The sequence below is a fragment of the Triticum urartu genome, chromosome 1A (genome assembly GCF_056163025.1).
Source record: "Triticum urartu cultivar PI428250 chromosome 1A, HENAU_Tu73, whole genome shotgun sequence".
In the NCBI taxonomy this organism is placed as follows: Eukaryota; Viridiplantae; Streptophyta; class Magnoliopsida; order Poales; family Poaceae; genus Triticum; species Triticum urartu.
The window spans coordinates 330847185-330868761 of record NC_141873.1 but is presented as its reverse complement, the minus strand read 5'-3'; the positions used below and the strand labels follow the sequence as shown (position 1 = coordinate 330868761).

At 46.0% G+C, this 21577-nt stretch overlaps 1 protein-coding gene across 1 annotated transcript; it reads left to right on the top strand.

The window, feature by feature from the left end:
* Positions 1 to 7736: 7736 nt before the first annotated feature.
* LOC147991095 (putative E3 ubiquitin-protein ligase SINA-like 6) lies at positions 7737 to 8214 on the top strand. Its single transcript, XM_087538526.1, has 2 exons — positions 7737 to 7820; positions 7903 to 8214. Exons 1-2 carry the CDS (start codon positions 7737 to 7739, stop codon positions 8212 to 8214), a joined length of 396 nt encoding a protein of 131 aa, XP_087394652.1.
* The last annotated feature ends 13363 nt before the right edge of the window (positions 8215 to 21577 follow it).

Here is a 21577-nt window from a genome sequence, read left to right as displayed (position 1 = left end):
CAGCCGGCCACGGGAGGCAGGAGCACGAGGCACGACCGGCGTTGGTTTGGGCGGCTGGAGGAAGAAGACTAGAGGTTGAAGAAGCACTACGGCCGTTGGATGGACATCGTACGATCACTGGAGCTAGAATCGTGCATATTGACTAATTTGACAAAGCCCTCCGTCCCCGTCAACTTAGTATGCCCACAAGTCAGCCTGCCATTATACTGGGTCCCAGCTAACAGGGGGAGTATTCATTTTTTGGGCGTAATAAGGAGGCACTTCCTTGCATGCGAAGATATAGCTGGTGGGTCCGAGCTATCAGCGGCGGTAACATTTTTTTCGCGAAATACAGAGGCCCTTTCGGTGGGTCCCTGATGTCAGGTGGAGGAATCATTATTTTGCGCGTAATAAGGAGGCATTTCCTTGCATGCGGCCGTGAACCCAGCTGTCGGCCTCTCCACGTACAGTCCACTTTAGATGCATGTCGTTCGTTGACCACGTTGACCAGGCCGTGCCGAGAGCACCAGGGCGGTGGACGACGGTGAGTCCTAGGAAGGGAACGACACGGAGGAAGGGAAGACTCGGCAGTTGTTTCCCACGCAGAGGGGAGTATGACTGTACGAGGGTTTACTGGTTCGTCTGCCGTCGCCGGAGAATAACAGCAGGTGTGGGTGAGTAGAGGGATGGCTAGGCCAGCGCTGGGAGTACGGTGGGGCGGTGAGGCTTGCGCGGTAGCACAGCCGGCCGCGGGGAGGAGGGAGCAGGCAGTCCCGTCGGCGCTTGTTTGAGCGGCTGGAGCAGGAAGAGCAGAGATTGAAGAAGCACGACGACCGTTCGATGGACATCCAACAGTCACTGCTTGTGCGTCAACCTTTTTTAGGAAAGCCTCAAATCTGTGGAAAACAGCATACAACCCATCTGCCATTATTTCTAATAATTTACAGCCCATTTGCTAATTCTTAAGGGTTTTTTGGAGCCCATATTCTTTTTGTTAGCATTACAGCCCATATTGTGGCCACGGTTAAAAAATTATACGAAATTTTGCATATTTCGGTGCGGTCCAAACTGTTTTTAATCCCGAAATTTCGACTCACATTCAAACTGATTTTTGAAACTAATTCTCCACGCATAAAAATTAATGTAATTTAAAATCTCGAAATGAAAAAAAGATATTTGAAACTAATTGCCAGTTTGATGTGTTTTAAAAATGTACATCCCATTTCTCATTACTGATAGGCCATTTTCTCGGCCAGCTGAATGAAGCTCTCCTCGTCTTGAAAGATTTGCAGCCCAAGAGGCCTAACAAAGCGACTTACTTGGCAAATCACAAAAAAACTGGGTTGTGGCCGTGGACCCAGCTGTCAGCCTCTCCACGTACAGTACTCTTCCGATGGAAGTCGGTCGTTGACCACATTGACCACGCCGCGCCGAGAGCACCAAGACGGTGGACGACGGCGAGGCCTAGGAAGGGGACGGCACGGAGCCGGGGAAGACGCGGCAGTAGATGCCCACGTGGAGAGGAGTACGAGGGTTCACTGGTTTGGCTGCGGCGTGAGGCTGTCGTCGCCACAGAATAACAAGGGGTGTGGGTGAGTAGAGGGATACCCTGGGCCAGCGGTGGGAGTAGTAGGGGCGGTGAGGCCTCCGCGGCATCACAGCCGGCCACGAGAGGCAGGAGCACGCGGCACGCGGCGTTGCTTTGGGCGGCTGGAGCAACAAGACCAGAGGTTGAAGAAGCACTATGGCCGTTGGATGGACATCGTACGGTCAGTGGAGCTAGAATCGTTCATATTGACTAAGTTGACAAAGCCCTCCCTCCTCGTCAACTTAGTAGGCCCACAAGTCAGCCACCCACTATGGCGGTTCCGACAGCGCTGGGGGAAGAAGACAAGAGATTGAAGAAGAATGTTAGCCGTTGGATGTAAATCCAACGCCTTCTTAGGCTTCGACCTACTGGCCCACATGTCAGCCAGTCCATTTGTTTTTAGTCCATTTGGTGGGCTGGGTGAAACAATGATGTAGCATCTATGCAGCCTGTTTAAATCCCATTTGCATTTTTCTCGAAATCCACGGACTTGCTAGGCTGGGTGAAAATATCATGTTGGGCTAGACGGAGAAATGTTATAAAAACATAAACACATGATTGCACATCAGTAAAATCTTTGCAAGCTTATGTACGCAATCACTAGGAGTTAACTTGCCAAGTTATATATAAACAATTATTATTATTATTTTGTAAGAACTTTCAACTTACGAAATAAAATATCATTTTAATTTTATGAGTTAATAGTACGTGGGGTATTATTATTTTTTAGGCTAGACGTGGGACAGTTGAGTTGGTTCTAGGGGGAAGAACTGGGAGAAAATTCAGTTTACATCAAAAAAGAAAGTGGGAGAAAATTCAGAGACCTGCTGGGTCCACCTGAGGAGGGGAATATGTTGGGAGGAAGGAGATTCAAAGCACGGCAGCCGAGTGAACTAGTTTTTTTTTACAGACAAGTGAACTAATTTACATACATAAGCAAATAGCCACTAAAAAAAGCAATCAGGTTAATGGGTTCTTAAAAGAAATATTTCGGACAAAACAGATAATTACGACACATAGGCTAATGCATGAAACACTCAGATGATAAAGGTGCTTATAAACAGATAAAGTACAACATCTAGACCTTCCTGGCACGCTTGATCATGATGTTGCGGCTGTCCGTATACTCGTCGGTTACGGGAAGCAGACATGCCCTCATGTCCAAGATTTGCCTGTACATGTCGTAGCATGCGTATGCGTCCTTGGCCGCGTAGGTTATGTTGGCTAGATTCAGAGGTACCTCCCACGTGTTCAGGTCGTCTTCTTTCATGTTGGCTTATCAGGGGTCGATGATGGTCTCAGCAAGGTCAACCACGGAGTCCTTCTCCTGCCCGTTGCTGATGATCTTGTATTTCTTATGGATGTCGACAAGCTTGTTGCACCAGATGGCCGAATCGTCGCGTTCTTCCTTCTCTCCACCATAGCGAAGGTGCAGTAGGCGCTGCCGATGAAACAGGCGAATGCTCCAGAACCTGGTGCAGCCATAGGACTGAGGCGAGGCAGAGCTTCACCGAGTCCGTATCATTGGTGTACATCACATTCAACTTGGTGCAGCCATAGGACTGAACGGCGAACTCAATGGGGAACTCCTTGCTGAAGTCCATATCCAGCAGGCTCACCCCTCGGATCGCCATTGGAGTCTCTTCGAGTGAACGGGTGTGTAGGCGGCGGCAGCAGTTCGTTTTTCAGCTCTTGGGGAACTAGTAAGCTGAGTGTGTACAGGCGACAACAGTTACTACCCCTCCCTCATCCGTTGCACGCCCAGCAGAAGATGCACCCTCGGCCACACGTTGATTCACGAGTGGGTCTGTATTGGTGCTGTAATAACAGGAGTTAGTGGTCACTTTACTTAAATTTAATTAGCTTTAATAGAAATTTATACTTAAAACAAGCAATGCATTCGCTCGTTCTATCAGTGCCACAGGATCAACATGCACAACAATTAGAATTATTATTCTCAGGACGCACACGATCAGCACATTTGTCGCACTTTCACAAAGATAACACTACCAAGTTTGAATTGTTTGTTATGGTTGTTGTCCTCTGCATCATCATGCCGTGTTTCCTAGCTTGCAAGATTCAGAACCAACAAATAAGATCCAAATAATAAGTACAACAAAGATGCCTACACATCTCATTGATTCCCAGCTTGCAAGATTCAGAACCAACAAATAAGATCCAAATAATAAGTACAACAAAGATGCCTACACATCTCATTGATTCCCAGCTTGCAGATTTAGAACCAACAAATAAGATTCAAATAATAAGTACAACAAAGATGCCTACACATCTCACTAATTCCCAGCTTGCAAGATTCAGAACCAACCCATTAGAGCCTTTTGATAAAGTGAATATCGGGATTAAATCCATCTTGGCTAGCCATGTCATACAATCGAAGAATTTGGCGAATGCTCTTGACCGTCACAACATCTGTAGTTGAGTATTCCTGTTTGCACAGCATGTATGCACAGCACAAACAAGGAGACAGGAGAGCATGATTTTGCTTTAATAGCGGCCTCCTTGAACTCAACCTCCAGCTCTACTTGGATGAGGTCTGCCTGGAGTTCCATGATTCAATTCATGCACCTTTTTCTGCAGTTCACCTGAAATGAAGCAAAGATTGCATCATTCAGCTAGCAAGAAGTACTTGCTCTTGTGAGCTGGCAGGTTCTTCTTTAGTAGTTGCACTAAAATTAAGGAACATTAAGGTTGGCTGTCCGGCTCATGTAAGGTGCAACTATAATTTTCTTATCCTTTTGTGCAGTTCCACTAAAATAAAGTGCCATTGTGGTGACACTGAAAGCTCCATCTTGCAAAGGCTAATAAAATGTTGCACGAGATTACCAGCAGAACTTGACGAAGATTTTGGAAACTCCAATCACCATTTTGTGTAGTTCCACCAAAATTGAGAGATGTTGCCCACGTGACATTTTAGTTGAACTGCACAAGACACTCATTCCAAAAAAAGTGTTTTGTGTAGTTCACCAAAAGGTCACGATAGCAACAAGGTGAAATGGATATCCATATCTGCACAAAAAGATAGAAAGTAAACAGTTGTTGGTCAATAAGAATATACGAAACATATACAAAATGAAAAGAAGCATCTTAATTATGTTCATGGCAATCATGCAAGGACAGTAGAAATTTTAAAATGTCAGCAATGCTTCATGTTACCAGAAGCTTTATGATCAACAATGAGATTCCTCAAATATGGGATTACTTTAATGGTGGCATTGCTTGTTTACCAGACACAGTAAATCAACAACAGCTAAAGAGTTGGTTTAAGGGCATGGGACCATCGGGACACCAGGACACTCAGCAGCGTAAAGGAGCAACTTACTTATTATACTGGGGAAAACAGTAGGAGTGCCATTTGTAACACAGTTTAATTGCATCTTATCACTGGAGGCATTAGATTAACAATAACACTGGTTAGACATGTCCCTAAGGTAACAGTGTGATCGCTTCATTTTACATGCGCCCTTACATTAACAACAGCAAAAGGTTGGTATAAGGACATGCGACAGTGGACGCATCAGCACAATGTACCTACAATGAGGCATAAAGTGGTGATGCCGAGTTTGTTCATGCTATGTGAGGGCAGCAAACCTAATCCTGGAGACCTTGTACTATGTGAGGGCAGCAAATCTAATCCCGGAGACCTTTTACTATGTGAGGGCAGCAAATCTAATCCTGGAGACCTTTTACTATGTGAGGGCAGCAAATCTAATCCTGGAGACCTTTTACTATGTGAGGGCAGCAAATCTAATCCTGAGACCTTTTACTATGTGAGGGCAGCAAATCTAATCATGGAGACCTTTTACTATGTGATGGCAGCAAATCTAATCCTGGACATACTCTGTTGACTTGTCCACCAGCCGCCACTTTCTATCCTTTTTTCAACCAATAATAGATTTGTTCCTTATCCAGTTTGTACTGTGTTTTCCCATTATTTCCCTTTTCAACCAAGAGACCGGTTGGGTATCCGGTCTCTACTACTTTCACCATATTATTTCCTCTTTGAATCAAGTCCTAGATTCATGCTACAATTTTCCCCCCTTTCTTCGTTGTTTGAACAAAGCCCTAGATTCGAATGCATGAAGTAGCTTTACCTCTAATAATACTAAAAATTTAGGTGGCTTTGGAAGAGCTGATGGGAGTAGAAAAAGATGCACATGCAGACACGTGGGGAGCTGGGGCAGTAGAGCAAGGCCGCTTTTGAAGAACTTATACCTGAGGGTCGCCAAGATGTCAGCGGCGGCAGGTCGGATCTGCGGACAATACGGCAGGGAGGAAGAAGTGTCAGAGGACCTCCCGAGCCGGTGCTGTGTCAGAGAGAACGGCACGAGCAGAGGATCGGGCCCCTCCGGCAGCTATGGGTTTCCTCCCTCGGCAGCGATGACCGCGTGAACGATGCCTGCGGTCGCCAGCACCGTCTGGAAATGCTGCATGGTGCGGGGCCGCAGGCCGGCGCCTTGGATGATTTGGCACAGCCGACTGCCGCTCGCGTCCATCGCCTCCATAGGTGCTTGTGGCTTCTGGACACTTGGTCTTGGATTGGAGTGAGCAGTGTTGCGTAGAGCCTTGGGAGTAGATGGATTGGAGTGGTGGGGCTATACTAGCAAGTAGTTGTACGTACTAGTACAATAGTGGGCTCACATAGCAATTTTGTCTCATGCAAGAGCCTGGCTATATGCATGCTCCAATGTTCGCAACTGCAATGTTTGGTTTGCGCTTGACTCTTCGCCTCTTCGAGAAGACGAACGATGATGTTACTACTACTGCTTCTACAGTGTTGAATCCACTGTTGCATGTCCGTCCACCGCGAGCGGGACGGATAGCTTGTTGTAGAAGTACTACTAAGCAAAAGCATGTCCTCGTTTGCGAGCAACCGCGCGCATGGGTGAGGGAGAAGGCGTGTAGTAAAATCAAGCTTCTCCTCGTTGTACGAGTTGACGCGACACAACATAGCACTGGCCCCACATGCTTGCCTCTAAACTTGCCTGAAAGACCCGCAGTGTACAATATATTTGCTGCAACCTCTAACATTTACCCACCACAAATTAAAATATATGTGGCCGTATGCATCATTCTGATGCAGAGGCCGACGAGTCCCCCCTTTTCGAAAAAAAAACAAATTAAAATATATATTCCTGTCTTGACCAGATGAGCGTGCAAACTACAATCACCAGGGTGTCAGGTAGGGCCAGAAGACTATTTTAATTTTTTTTAAAACTTTGAGACGGCCACATAGCATGGAGCCGACCCCAACGATTTTAAGCTTACAGGCACGGTACAAGCTATCCTAGACTAGTCTACACATGAAACTACCACACAAGCGTCCGGGCTGCGCTTGGCTCTTCGCCTCTTCGGGAAGTCGAACAATGTTGGAGTACTACTGCACTGGAGGAGTACTACAGTAAGCTTCTGGCCATCTAACACCGATTGAACTGCTGCATGTCCACCGCGTGCGGGAGGGAGAGCGTGTAGCGAAAGCTTCTCCTAGTCTTGCCAGCCACCACGCTCATGGGCGAGGGAGGGATGCTCCTGCCTTTGCGTGTATGACAGGTGGGCCCGACAGGTGTGTGGCCAACCTGTCATATAGCCAAAGGCAGGTCCAGTTAAGTCTGCGAGGGAGAGGATAATCAAACTTCTCGTTGATGTATGAGTTGACGTGACACATCAAAGCACTACACTCGATATATTTCAATAATTTGCGTTTACCAATGCATTAATTACAATGCATGCATGCATGTCGTGACTCTCCTTTTGATACTCCCTCCGGTCCTTTTTACTCTACATATTAGGTTTGTCTGAAGTCAATCTCATCCAACTTTGACCAAATTTATACAAAAAATTATTAACATTCACATAACAACATACTTATTATTAGATCCATATCGAAATATATTTTCATATTATATTTATTAGATGTTATAGATGTTAATATTTTTAATATAAATTTGGTCAAACTTAGCAAACTTTGATTTCAGACAAAGCTAATGTGCGGAGTAAAAAGGACCGGAGGGAGTACTTGCATGTGTTGATTTAATGCACCTTGAAGTAGTATAAAATATGTGACGGTAAAGCTTTGTAATACCCCGGCCCAAGTCGAGAGATGGTTGTGCACGAGGAGGGCGAGATCATGCAGACCGAATAGGACCCGGCGATGGAGCTCTCTAAGGTCTCGATGGACCTCACCATGCTCCACTGCCCCTTGTGCCTCCACCCCTTGATGCCTCCAGAGTATGAGGTTCGAATACACCTCGTCTGTTCGGCTGATTGAGCAAGGTGCAGGTTTCTTGATTGATGTGCTCTTCGGTTGATTTTTGCAGTGCAAGGGAGGGCACCTGGCCTGCGCGGACTGCCGCGTCGAGCGCCCTGGGAACCAGCGGCAGTGCCAGAAGTGCGAGCGCGGCAGTGGCTTCGACATGCAGAACACAGCGGTGGACTCCGTCCTTTCATCGATGAGGGTGGAGTGCCTGCACGAAGGCTGTGGGCTCTACGTCACTTACCACAAGCTCGCCGATCACCAGAGCGTGTGTCCGCTCGCGCCCTGCAAATGCCTCGTGCCCGTCTGCGGCTACGAAGGCCCGCCGCCGGCGCTCTACCACCACATCAGCACCGCGCATCCCATGCTCGTGTAGAGGATCCAGTACGGCAAGGTCCTCCAGCTGTAAGTGTCACTGTCGGAGCCACGGCTCTTGCTGTTCACGGAGGAGGACCGCCGCGTGTTTTTCTTGGTCGGCGGCGTGCTCGACATCGGCACGCCTATCGCCATGTCGGTCGTCTGCATCAGAGCGGAGGCGTCCCCACTGCCACACTACGTGGCCAAGCTGTGGGCGAACGGCCCGCCGGGGGAGCCCAAAGGCACGACCGACGCCGTCAAGGTGGAAATGGAGGTGACAAGCAGCAAGGATCCCGGCGACATCGACGTGCAGGAGCTGACCTTCTTGACAGTTCTGCCCAAGCTACTGGCCGGGGCTAAGCTCGTGTCCCTCCACATTCAGATTGACAAGCTCACGTCCTAAATGTTTCTATAGTGCCTTTTGTTTATCTTAGTAATATGCTAATATAGGGATTACCTTGGTCTACTTTAGCTTAAGAAATGGTGGGTTTTGGTGGCGATGCAGCAATTACTTCGACATCAGATCAGTAATTTCCAACAGTCGAACGGATATTTTTGTGTCTGTTAGATATAAAGTTCCTTTGGGTAAGAAGTACTACTTGTCATCAAAATGGATAAAAGGAGATCTATGTAGACGTATTTTAGTTCTAGATACGTCCCTTTTTATCCATTTTGATGACAAGCACTCCCTCCGTTCCACAATACATGCCTTCCATTTGTCAAAATATAGATGTATCTAGACATGTTTTAGTATATAGGTACATCCATGAAGAGCCAATCGGATGGTTGAGAACACTACAATTAGTAGCTACAGATGCATGTGTGACTCCCAGATGTAGAGGCCGGGGGGTCATCTTCCTCCTTTTCGAGAAAAAACAGACGCGTGTGTGAGAGGACGAGTGCGTGCTGCACCTCTTCTCTTCTTGTATAACGTACTACTAAACTCAGAGTACAAGTTTTTGTGGGTGGCACGATGGTGCGTGCGAGAAGTCCCGAGAGATAGGTTTAATGCTTCTGAAAAAGACTAGCCTAGAGCTCGCCACGCGGCTATTCCTGTCGAACGCCCCATTAACCGTAAGATATGTATACGACGGTGTCAGTTATTGCACGTACACAGCAGTACTCCCTCCTTTCTGGTTTATAGGGCTTAATTCAAAAATATCACCAACCAAGATGGTGAGTGGTGGAATATTTTTTGTAGTTTGCAAAAGAACCTAATTAATGCTCTTGTTTTTCTCAAAAAAAATATGTTTATCAATGCATTTATTGCAATGCATGCATGCATAAAGTACATGCATTGGTCAATTTTCTCTTAATACTTGCATGCAATGATTTAATGCACCTTGGAATCTGAACATGTGTTGGGGAACAACCAAATTGAGCCTTATAAAATGGAAAAACTAAAATTTGAATTGCAAATTACTCCACGCTATATTGAATTGCAAACCTGTTCACACCGATCACAACCTAAACGGTTTCCCGCTTAGGAGCGTATTAGTACCACGCTATATTGAATTGCAAATCTGTTCACACCGATCACAACCTAAACGGTTTCCCACTTAGGAGCGTATTAGTACCACGCTACTCCCTCCGTCCGGGTTTATTAGGCCTAAAGACAATTTCTCTTAGACCAAGACACATAGTAATTTGCTCACATTAATTCTTTCATTTCACTGCCAATGCACTCTCTCACATGCATGCAGCCAATGAAAAAGCACGCATGAAGTATATTAATTTTTCAGCCGTGGCACCAACAACAATGGCTTTCAATGCAACCAATGAAATGGTTGCATGCATGCACCTTTCCAAAGCGGGGCCTTACAAAAGGGGAGTATATTGAATTGCAAACATGTTCACACCGATCACAACCTAAACGGTTTCCCACTTAGGAGCGTATTAGTACTCGGTTATAAATACTAGTATGCCAAGATGACTGCACATTCCTCCTCAACTCCTCATCCACACAAAAAACAAGTCATTCAGCATCCTTCCCTTGCGTCTGCCATGGCCAGCGTGAGTTCTGGGTCGAGAGATTGCCACCAGGGAGAGGCGAGCATGGAAGCAGAAGCATGAGAGATGTCCCGCCTCGCTGCGAGAGCAGCCGACATGTCCCGCCGTGCGGAAGTAGTAGCACAGAGGTCCCGCCGCGCCGCTGAAGCGGCACAGAGGTCCCGCCGCGCCGTCGATGCAGCAGACTAGTCCGGCCACGCCGCGGAAGCAGTAGAGATGTCCCGCCGCGCCACGAATGCAGCAGAGATGTCCCGCCGCGCCGCGGCGGCCTGGGAAAATTTCTCGCGGGCAGGCGACGACTTTTACAGGCGCATGCATGCGATCGTCCATAGCCAGATGGATCAGATCTCTGGCTTGGCGAGGTTGCAGGACGACATGATAGCCTCGTTTGAACAGGCTACCGGCATCATCCGGCAACTAAGGGAGGGCAATGAGAGGCTCCGGGCCGAGCGCAACCTGCTGAGGGAGAAGATCGTCCGAAGATCAGACCAGCAGGAGGAGACCAGCGCCTTGTTGAAGAGGACCGGCGTCATCGTCAAGAAACTTATGGACGAGAATGACATGCTCCGCAACAAGCGCCAAAGGCTGGAGGAGGAATCCGCGGATGTTCTCAAGTAGCGTCTTGAGGACACGAAAGAGATCATCGCCGCTCGCCGCGGAGACTAGTTTCCTGGTTTCTTTTGATGTAATAATCGGTTTAGGATGTGGATTGTGTTGTCGGTTGTGAAATGTTGGGTTCTAGCGCGGATGTTTGGCCTTTGTTGGCCTCTTAGGATGTTGCGATTTCAATCTGGTAGCTTTTAGTCCTTCGTGTTAGGCTGGAGTTGTACTGAACTTCTTGTGAATTATGGTGATTTTCAGTAATGAAAATCGGAAGGGGCAAGCCCTTCTTTGATCAAAAAAATTAATCGTCCTTATATATTCATCAGTCTTGCTATAAGTCGCAGTAGATGCTATATAGGTCCGTCAGATCTTACATCAAGATCCGTGCTTTCAGATTTTCTTTTTTCTCTCTTAAATCTCGGTCGAGTGAGACATTGCCACGCCATCAAACAGAGGCTCGGGTGCCATTAATGGACACCTTGGGAGAGAGGTGGATGGCAGACGCTGCTTCGGTGCCTTAAGGAACCTGCCTTTGGGCCTATGACAGGTGGTCCTAACAGGTGGCTGGCCCACCTGTCATGGACCTAAAGGTAGGTGCATTTAAGGCACCCAAGCTCAATTTGTGGACAATAGATGGAGGTCAAAGGGCTCTCCTCCCGATAAGCACGCGCAGGGGTCTGATCGCACGCCTCTCATACTCAAATAGCTACCCTGCATGGCGTCTCCTAGCTAATAAAAAATGGGGACGCGTGGCGGCACGTAAATGGTACTAGTAAGTAGAACGCCCACGGTTTCAATAATACTTGTGTTTCCGATTGTAACTTGACAGCACTTGTTCCGAAATGACTTTGTTGATTGTTAATGTGTGCGCCTTCACAAATCGGAGTGCAAATTTACCACGGCGTGTTGGTGCCATGTCATGGCACCAAGCCAAGTTTCATTATTTTCATGCATGTTTTGGATTTACAGGAATTAAAAAACTATGTTTCTCAATGTTTCCAACCCAGCCACGACGCCCAGAATTTTGAATTTCATTCCCATTTCTTGCATGGAACCTAGAAATTTACCCGAGGACACGCATGTGATTTTTCAACCAACTTTGGTGCACTGGAACATGTGCTTGTATTTCAAATTTGAATTATGCACACAAAGGTGACACTTTCCCTCCCAGAACCACGAGCCTTCTTGAGAGAAGTTCCGATTTGCAAGAAGCTTATACCAAAATTTGTTCCTATTCAGCCAATGTTTTTACCACGGCATGGTACTACCATGACATGACACCATGCCAGGTTTCATGGTTTTAAAACCAAGTTTCTCAATGTTCTCGACCGAGCCACGATGCCCAGATGTTTGAATTTTATTCTCATTTTTTGCATGGGACCTACTCCCTCCTTCCATCTATATAGGGCCTAATGTGTTTTTCAAGACAGCCTTTGACTATTGACAAGATTAATAGCACATGAGATGTATACTATGAAAATTATATTATTGGAAGCTCCTTTGACATACAAATTTGAAGGTATGCTTTGTGTAAGTTGCATGTCATATATTATTGCTCTAACGTTTGGTCAAAGTTAACCTCGAAAAACGCATTAGGACCTATATAGATGGAAGGAGGGAGTAGAAATTCACCCGAGGACACAAATGTGATTTTTCAACCAACTTTGGTGCATGGGAGCATGTGCTTGTAGTTCAAATTTGAATTATGCACATTAAATGACCTAAAACTCAATTAATGTGTAAATAAGGCCAAACGAAGCCGGAATAATTCCAAAATTTAACAGGGCACTCATGTAGTTCTATGTTGCCTTTGTAAATAAACTCAAGGGGGACAACGTATATCGTTTCACACTCAAAGGTGGCACGTTCCCTCTCAGAACCATGAGCCTTCTTGAGAGAAGCTTCAGCTTGCAAGAAGCTTATACCAAAATCCGTTCCTATTCGGCCAATTTTTTTACCCCAACATGGTAGTACCATGACATGACATCCATGCCAAGTTTCATGATTTTCAGACGTGTTTTGGATTTACAAGAAATTTAAAACCAGGTTTCTTAATGTTCTCGACCGAGCCACGATGCCCAGAGGTTTTAATTTTATTCTCATTTCTTGCATGGGACCTATAAATTCACCCGAGGACACAAATGTGATTTTTCAACCAACTTTGGTGCACAAGAGCATGTGCTTGTAGTTCAAATTTGACTTATGCACATTAAATGACTAGAAACTCAATTAATAAAAAACGACAAACGAACCCGGAATAATTCCAAAATTTAACAGGGCACTAATGTAGTTCTATGTTGCCTTTGTTAAGAAACTCAAGGGGGGCAGCGTATATCGTTTCACACTCAAAGGTGGCACGTTCCCTCTTAGAACCACGAGCTTCCAAATTGGCCCAATTTTTTACCACAACATGTTAGTGCCATGACATGACACCATGCCAAGTTTCATGATTTCCAGGCGAGTTTTGGATTTACATGAATTTAAAATCAAAGTTTCTCGATGTTCTCGGCCGACTCATGATGCCTAGATGTTTGAATTTCATTCTCATTTCTTCCATGGGACCTAGAAATTCAACCAAGGACACACATGTGATTTTTCAACCCACTTTGGTGCACCGGAGCATGTGCATGCAATTCATATTTAGATTATGCACATTAAAAGTCCAGAAACTCAATTAATGTATAAAAAGGTCAAATGAACCTGAAATAATTCCAAAATTTAACAGGGCACTCATATAGTTCTATGTTGCCTTTGTAAATAAAATCAGGGGGGAGGCAGTGTATATCGTTTCACACACAAAGGTGACACGTTCCCTCTCGGAACCACAAGGCTTGTTGAGAGAATCTCCGGTTTTGCAAGAGGCTTATACCAAAACTTGTCCCAATTCAGCCAAAAATTATACGTATGAAAACAGGGTTTAGATTATCCCAAACATCTCGCTACCTAGACCAATAATGTACTATGATTTGAATTCAACATAAAATGGATACAAATATTTGAATTGGAGAGCGTATGGTACATGTAGTTCATAGTGAAATATGATTACTGTTATATGTATGTTTTTTGTTATCAAGATAATATTTAAATTATTGTATAACTTGGCAACAATCGTATTCAAATAAGGAAAATTGATTCAAATTTAGTCCATATGGTAGACGACAATATATATGTTCACATGGTGGAGTAAAATGTTCATATATGATGGAAGATCAAAATGTACGACTACATCAATTATAAACCGCAAGGTCACCTAACGATATATTCGAATTCAACATAACGTGGATTCAAAAATTGAAATTTGTAATCATATAAAAAGGGACAATACTCTTTCTTTGGTGGGAATTGATTTGTTTTTTGTTGTTGTTGAGGGAAGTGCGAATCGATTTGGTACTGTGCAGGGTAATCTTGTTCTCCCGATTTTTTTACATTTTTCTTGTAGTTTTTTCAATGGCATCTATAGCAATATAGTAAAAGGGGACATGACTCTCTTGTGTCTTGTATGAACTGTTTTTTTACACGTTAAGTTTGTTCTGCCGAACAAGGAATCCGCACCTTGTTATCCTAAAATTTTCAAGCTCGAGTATCTTTTGTCTCACCTGCTTTGAAACTCCTGCTTCTTCAACCCGCGTCGCGCCTTGTTATCCCAAAATATGGACGCGCGCGAGAACTCCCTCCTCATCCTAAATCGCTCCTGCAGCCCAGACACGCGAAATCCCCCTTCTACCCCTCAGCCAGAAATGAAGTTCCACATCGCGGTGTCAAAACCGGTGGGGGTACGCTGGTAATGAACTTACCCTACATTTTGGACAAGCGCGTCCCTAAGCTTGGCTCCCACCTCCCCCTTCGCCCCCCCCCCCCATTCGTACACCGAGGCCGCCAAAACCCGCGAAACCCCATGCTCCTTCGTCGGCCTCCCGACCGCCGCCCAGCCGGAGACTCTTCCCCAACTACATTATCCACCGCAACAGCTCGCCGTCCCTCATCCGCTGCACCAGATGAGGATCCGTAGTCGATCTCGTCGTCCCGTCGGATCAGCCGCCCCATCCTCCACCTCCAAGGAGCTGCCCCGATGTTCGCCTCGTCTATCGCGCCACCTCAATCCCCACAACGCCGTCTTGACCTGCCCCACCAGAACCGCAGCACCCTCACCAATTCCTATGATGAAGCCGAGGCCAACTCGGCACCACCAAGGAGGTTCTGCACTCACCACTGCATTTTATCTTTTATTTGATCTCATGGGGCTACCGGTGCTCGATACCGAGCAGACATGGCATGTCTCCATTGACGGCGTCATCGCCGGCCACATCATCCACGGCGTCTCTCCCCCATGTCGTTGCTTCCTCGGCGGCAACTTCCACAATGGCACTAGCTGCAGGTGCTCCGGCTCTCGCTCGGCTCTGTTCTTGTTGTCGGTCGCGCTGCTGCACTGCTCCTGCTTTCGTTCGTGCTGCTGCTCTGCTCTTGCTCTCGCTTGCGCTGCTGCTGCTGTTGCACGACCTCCGGCAGCTACAGGAGTTGCTGCTTTAGCACTCGCTCGCGGTGCTAGTGCACGACTTGCTCTCTACTAGTGTGTTCCCTGCTCGTGCGTCTGCTGATTTAGATCACTGCTTCTCTGCTACTAGTGCTCGAACGCCCTAGACATCTATTGCAATGCTCTATTACTAGTTCAATCAGTTTCGACAGTAAAATCCAGTTTCGACTGTGAAGTTCATTTTCTTCAGTTAAGTTCAGAGTGAACAGTACTTACAGCATATGTCGGAGCGGCCGTGGCGCGGCTGATGCGTTTTACATCTAGCACTTTTTGGTGATGTATTTTACATCATCTATTGCAGATGATATTTGTAGGATTGGAAGTATGTCTAGAGGGGGGGTGATTAGACTACTTGACCAAATAAAAACTTAACCTTTTCCCAATTTTAGTTCTCGGCAGATTTTAGCTATGTTAGGACAAGTCAAGCAATCATCACACAATTCAAGCAAGCATGCAAAGAGTATATTGGCAGCGGAAAGTAAAGCATGCAACTTGCAAGAATGTAAAGGGAAGGGTTTGGAGAATTCAAACACAATTGGAGACACGGATGTTTTTCCCGTGGTTCGGATACGTGGTGCTATCCTACATCCACGTTGATGGAGACTTCAACCCACGAAGGGTAACGGTCCCGCGAGTCCACGGAGGGCTCCACCCACGAAGGGTCCACGAAGTAGCAACCTTGTCTATCCCACCATGGCCATCGCCCACGAAGGACTTGCCTCACTAGCGATAGATCTTCACGAAGTAGGCGATCTCCTTGCCCTTACAAACTCCTTGGTTCAACTCCACAATCTTGTCGGAGGCTCCCAAGTGACACCTAGCCAATCTAGGAGACACCACTCTCCAAGAAGTAACAAATGGTGTGTTGATGATGAACTCCTTGCTCTTGTGCTTCAAATGATAGTCTCCCCAACACTCAACTCTCTCTCATAGGATTTGGATCTGGTGGAAAGAAGGTTTGAGTGGAAAGCAACTTGGGGAAGGCTAGAGATCAAGATTCATATGGTAGGAATGGAATATCTTGGTCTCAACACATGAGTAGGTAGTTCTCTCTCAGAACATATGAGTTGGAAGTGTAGATGTGTTCTGATGGCTCTCTCTTCTAGTGAAGAGGAGGTGGAGGGGTATTTATAGCCTCCACACAAAATCCAACCTTTACACACAATTTACCAATCTCGGTGGGACCGAATCAAAAAACTCGGTCGGACCGAAATAGTAAACCTAGTGACCGTTAGAGATTTTCGGTGGGACCGACATGCAACTCGGTGGAACCGATATGGTTAGGGTTAGGGCATAACGTAATCTCGGTGAGACCAATTACACAAACTCGGTGAGACCGATTTTGGTAATAAGCTAACCAGAGAGTTGGTCAGGCAAACTCGGTGGGACCGATTTGCTCTTTCGGTGAGACCGAAAAGTTACAAAAAGGAAACAGAGAGTTTACATTGCAATCTCGGTGGGACCGATCCGCTCTTTCGGTGAGACCGAAAAGTTACGGAAGGGAAACAGAGAGTTTGCAATCCCATCTCGGTGAGACCGAGATCCCTATCGGTAGAACCGATTTGCTAGGGTTTGGCAGTGGCTTATGACAAGTGAAACTCGGTGGCGCCGGATAGAAAGAATCGGTAGGACCGAGTTTGGCTTAGGGTTTAGGTCAAATGTGGATATGGGAAAGTAGCTGAGGATTTTGGAGCATATCATTAAGCACATGAAGCAAGATGCTCATTAAGCAACACCTCATCCCTCCTTGATAGTATTGGCTTTTCCTAAGGACTCAATGTGATCTTGGATCACTAAAATATAAAATGAAGAGTCTTGAGCTTTTGAGCTTGAGCCAATCCTTTGTCCTTAGCATTTTGAGGGTTCCACTTTCACCATCCATGCCATGCCAATCATTGAGCTTTCCTGAAATGATCACCTTGGAATAGCATTAGCTCAATGAGCTATATGTTGTTATGAATTACCAAAACCACCTAGGGATAGTTGCACTTTCAATCTCCCCCTTTTTGGTAATTGATGACAACATATAGATCAAAGCTTCGACAAATGATAATAAACATGAAATATATCGTCGCTTTGAGAAGTATGTGATAAGTAAGAGCTCCCCCTAAATTTGTGCATATTTAAGATTTGCTTTGGACTGCAAATGCACAAAGAGTTAGAGTCATGGGTTATTCTTCCATGTCACATACATCTTGGTGGAGCGCTTAAAATGATAAGAATGAAATACATGCACTCATCACCAAGATAGATAAGATAAATAAGATAATAGCATTAAGCAAGCATTAAGTGTAGCTTATGATCAAACACATGATCATCAATGTCTCACAAGCATAGTAACTCAAGCACTCAAAAGCAAACAGAGTTTGAAAAACCACCAAATAAAGCAAGAGAGAAAAGCAACACTCTCTCTCGAAGCCTATGATCTATACACTTTTCTCCCCCTTTGGCAACAAGTTACCAAAAAGTTCCTAGAAAATGCATAGTGCTAAATCGACACTCAGGCTTGATCTTCAGGTGGTGGTAGAGTTCGGATCACTCCAAGGACTAAGGCTTCCATAGACGCGGATGGAGTTGGAGCTAAAGTAGACGCTGGAGCAGGTTGGGCTGGTGCTGCGGCTGGAGCTGAGGCGGTTGCTCTTGTGTCAGGAACTGGCACTACAGATGACCTCGGACCTCGTGGCACTCTGGCAAAGGCATCAGTGGTAGTCTTCCCTTTCCTCTCCTGCATGTCATCTTGGAGCTGCTCCACTGCAGTCTGAATCTCTGTCACCTTGATGTCCAAGTCATAGAACTTTTGTTCTACGATTTTCTATAGGCTTGCCTGGTTCTGAGTTAGGGTGGCTAGTCCTTTCTCAATCCGCAGGGTGGATGCAATCAAGTAACCAAGCTGCTCTTGTTTGGTTTTCAAGAAGTACTCGGATGCCTCCTCTTGAGTTGGCATCTTGGCATCTTTCTCCTTCCTTGCCTTCTCCTTCTTGGCTTGTGCTTGAACGGATGATGGTTCATTCTCATGCATGACAACCTGATTATCTTCAAAATCTGGATGGATGGGCAGGTGTTCCTTGTCCAACAAGTATGTGTCTGTGCCCATCTTGGAGTTAATGAGCTCCTGAATTTGTGGGGCATATCCGCAACTCCTGTTCTGATCTGTTGCAGTCCTTTTGATAGTTTCCACTATGAGGCTCATCACCTTGAACTTCTGAGGCACATCAAATACATGAAGCAAATTGATTGCATGGCCTCTGATCATCTTGTGATCACCTGACTTGGGAAACAAGGTGTGCCTCAGTATCCAATTGATGGTTGGCAGCCCTAACAGAAGATAGTGTACTGAGCCAAACTTGAACGTATCAAGTGCTTCATTTGGGATCTCCTTGTACATATTTGACATTGAGTTATGATCCATCTTCTTCTTGGCATATATGTCCAAGTCATCTTCCTGCTCTTCTGGGGCATTGATCAGCTGAGCCCATTCAGCAACTGTAGATTGGTACCTCGTACCTTCAGACATCCAAGTTATCCTACCATCTGGATAAAAATGTGCTGTGGAGTAGAACTGCATGATAAGCTCCTCATTCCACTTTATGAGCTTCTGCCCAACAAAGTCCTCTACTCCACATGCCTTGAAGCTGTCCTGCACTCCAGGGTAGTGCTCTTCGTTGTCCTTGATGTATTCCCAGTCGACCCATCTCATATCACATACAATTGGCTTCTTGTCCAACAAAACTGTCTCATAGAAGTCCTGTTGTTCCTTAGTGTGGAACCTGTAGTCAACAGCAGTCCTTCTCCTTGAAGCATACGGATCTGCTTCTCTCCACTTCCTCAGCCCTGAATCTCTCCTGAGCTTCATGTCCTCATGTTGGGTTTCGTAGTAATTTCAAAAAATTTCCTACGCACACGCAAGATCATGTGATGCATAGCAACGAGAGGGGAGAGTGTAGTCTACGTACCCACGCAGACCGACTGCGGAAGCGTTGACACGACGTAGAGGAAGTAGTCGTACGTCTTCACGATCCAACTGATCAAGCACCGAAACTACGGCACCTCCGAGTTCGAGCACACGTTCAGCTCGATGACGATCCCCGGACTCCGATCCAGCAAAGTGTCGGGGAAGAGTTCCGTCAGCACGACGGCGTGGTGACGATCTTGATGCACTACAGTAGGAGGGCTTCGCCTAAACTCCGCTACAGTATTATCGAGGACTATGGTGGCAGGGGGCACCGCACACGGCTAAGGAATAGATCACGTGGATCAACTTGTGTGTTCTAGGGTGCCTCTGCCTCAGTATATAAAGGACTAGAGGGGGGAGGCTGGCCGGCCAAGGTGTGGCGCGCCAGGAGAGTCCTACTCCCTTTGGGAGTAGGATTCCCCCCCCCCAATCCTAGTTGGAATAGGATTCGCGGAGGGGGAAAAGAGAGAGAGGGGGGCCGGCCACCTCTCCTAGTCCTAATAGGACTAGGGGAAGGGGGAGGCGCGCAGCCCATGTAGGGCTGCCTCTTCTCTTTTCCACTAAGGCCCATCATGGCCCATTTAGCTCCCGGGGGGTTCCGGTAACCTTCCCGGTACTCCGGTAAAATCCCGATTTCACCCGGAACACTTCCGATATCCAAACATAGGCTTCCAATATATCAATCTTTACGTCTCGACCATTTCGAGACTCCTCGTCATGTCCGTGATCACATCCGGGACTCCGAACAACCTTCGGTACATCAAAATGCATAAACTCGTAATATAACTGTCATCGTAACCTTAAGCGTGCGGACCCTACGGGTTCGAGAACAATGTAGACATGACCGAGACTCGTCTCCGGTCAATAACCAATAGCGGGACCTGGATGCCCATATTGGCTCCTACATATTCTACGAAGATCTTTATCGGTCAGACCGCATAACAACATACGTTGTTCCCTTTGTCATCGGTATGTTACTTGCCCGAGATTCGATCGTCGGTATCCAATACCTAGTTCAATCTCGTTACTGGCAAGTCTCTTTACTCGTTCTGTAATACATCATCTCGCAACTAACTCATTAGTTGCAATGCTTGCAAGGCTTATGTGATGTGTATTACCGAGAGGGCCCAGAGATACCTCTCCGACAATCGGAGTGACAAAACCTAATCTCGAAATACACCAACCCAACATGTACCTTTGGAGACACCTGTAGTACTCCTTTATAATCACCCAGTTACGTTGTGACATTTGGTAGTACCCAAAGTGTTCCTCCGGTAAACGGGAGTTGCATAATCTCATAGTTATAGGAACATGTATAAGTCATGAAGAAAGCAATAGCAACATACTAAACGATCGGGTGCTAAGCTAATGGAATGGGTCATGTCAATCAAATCATTCTCTTAATGATGTGATCCCGTTAATCAAATAACAACTCATTGTTCATGGTTAGGAAACATAACCATCTTTGATTAACGAGCTAGTTAAGTAGAGGCATACTAGTGACACTTTGTTTGTCTATGTATTCACACATGTATTATGTTTCCGGTTAATACAATTTTAGCATGAATAATAAACATTTATCATGATTATAAGGAAATAAATAATAACTTTATTATTGCGTCTAGGGCATATTTCCTTCAGTCTCCCACTGGCACTAGAGTCGGTAATCTAGATTACACCGTAATGATTCTAACACCCATGGAGCCTTGGTGCTGATCATGTTTTGCTCGTGGAAGAGGCTTAGTCAACGGGTCTGCAACATTCAGATCCGTATGTATCTTGCAAATCTCTATGTCTCCCACCTGGACTAGATCCCGGATGGAATTGAAGCATCTCTTGATGTGCTTGGTTCTCTTGTGAAATCTGGATTCCTTTGCCAAGGCAATTGCACCAGTATTGTCACAAAAGATTTTCATTGGACCCGATGCACTAGGTATGACACCTAGATCGGATATGAACTCCTTCATCCAGACTCCTTCGTTCACTGCTTCCGAAGCAGCTATGTACTCCGCTTCACATGTAGATCCCGCTATGATGCTTTGTTTAGAACTGCACCAACTGACAGCTCCACCGTTTAATGTAAACACGTATCCGGTTTGCGATTTAGAATCGTCCGGATCAGTGTCAAATCTTGCATCAACATAACCTTTTACGATGAGTTCTTTGTCACCTCCATATACGAGAAACATATCCTTAGTCCTTTTCAGGTATTTCAGGATGTTCTTGACCGCTGTCCAGTGATCCACTCCTAGATTACTTTGGTACCTCCCTGCTAGACTTATAGCA

Excerpts from the sequence above, each read along its gene's own strand:
- LOC147991095 (XM_087538526.1), top strand. The coding sequence starts at position 7,737 with ATGGAGCTCTCTAAGGTCTCGATGGACCTCACCATGCTCCACTGCCCC. Across the intron at positions 7,821-7,902 it reads TGATGCCTCCAGAGTATGAG|TGCAAGGGAGGGCACCTGGC; the intron begins GTTCGAATACAC and ends TGATTTTTGCAG.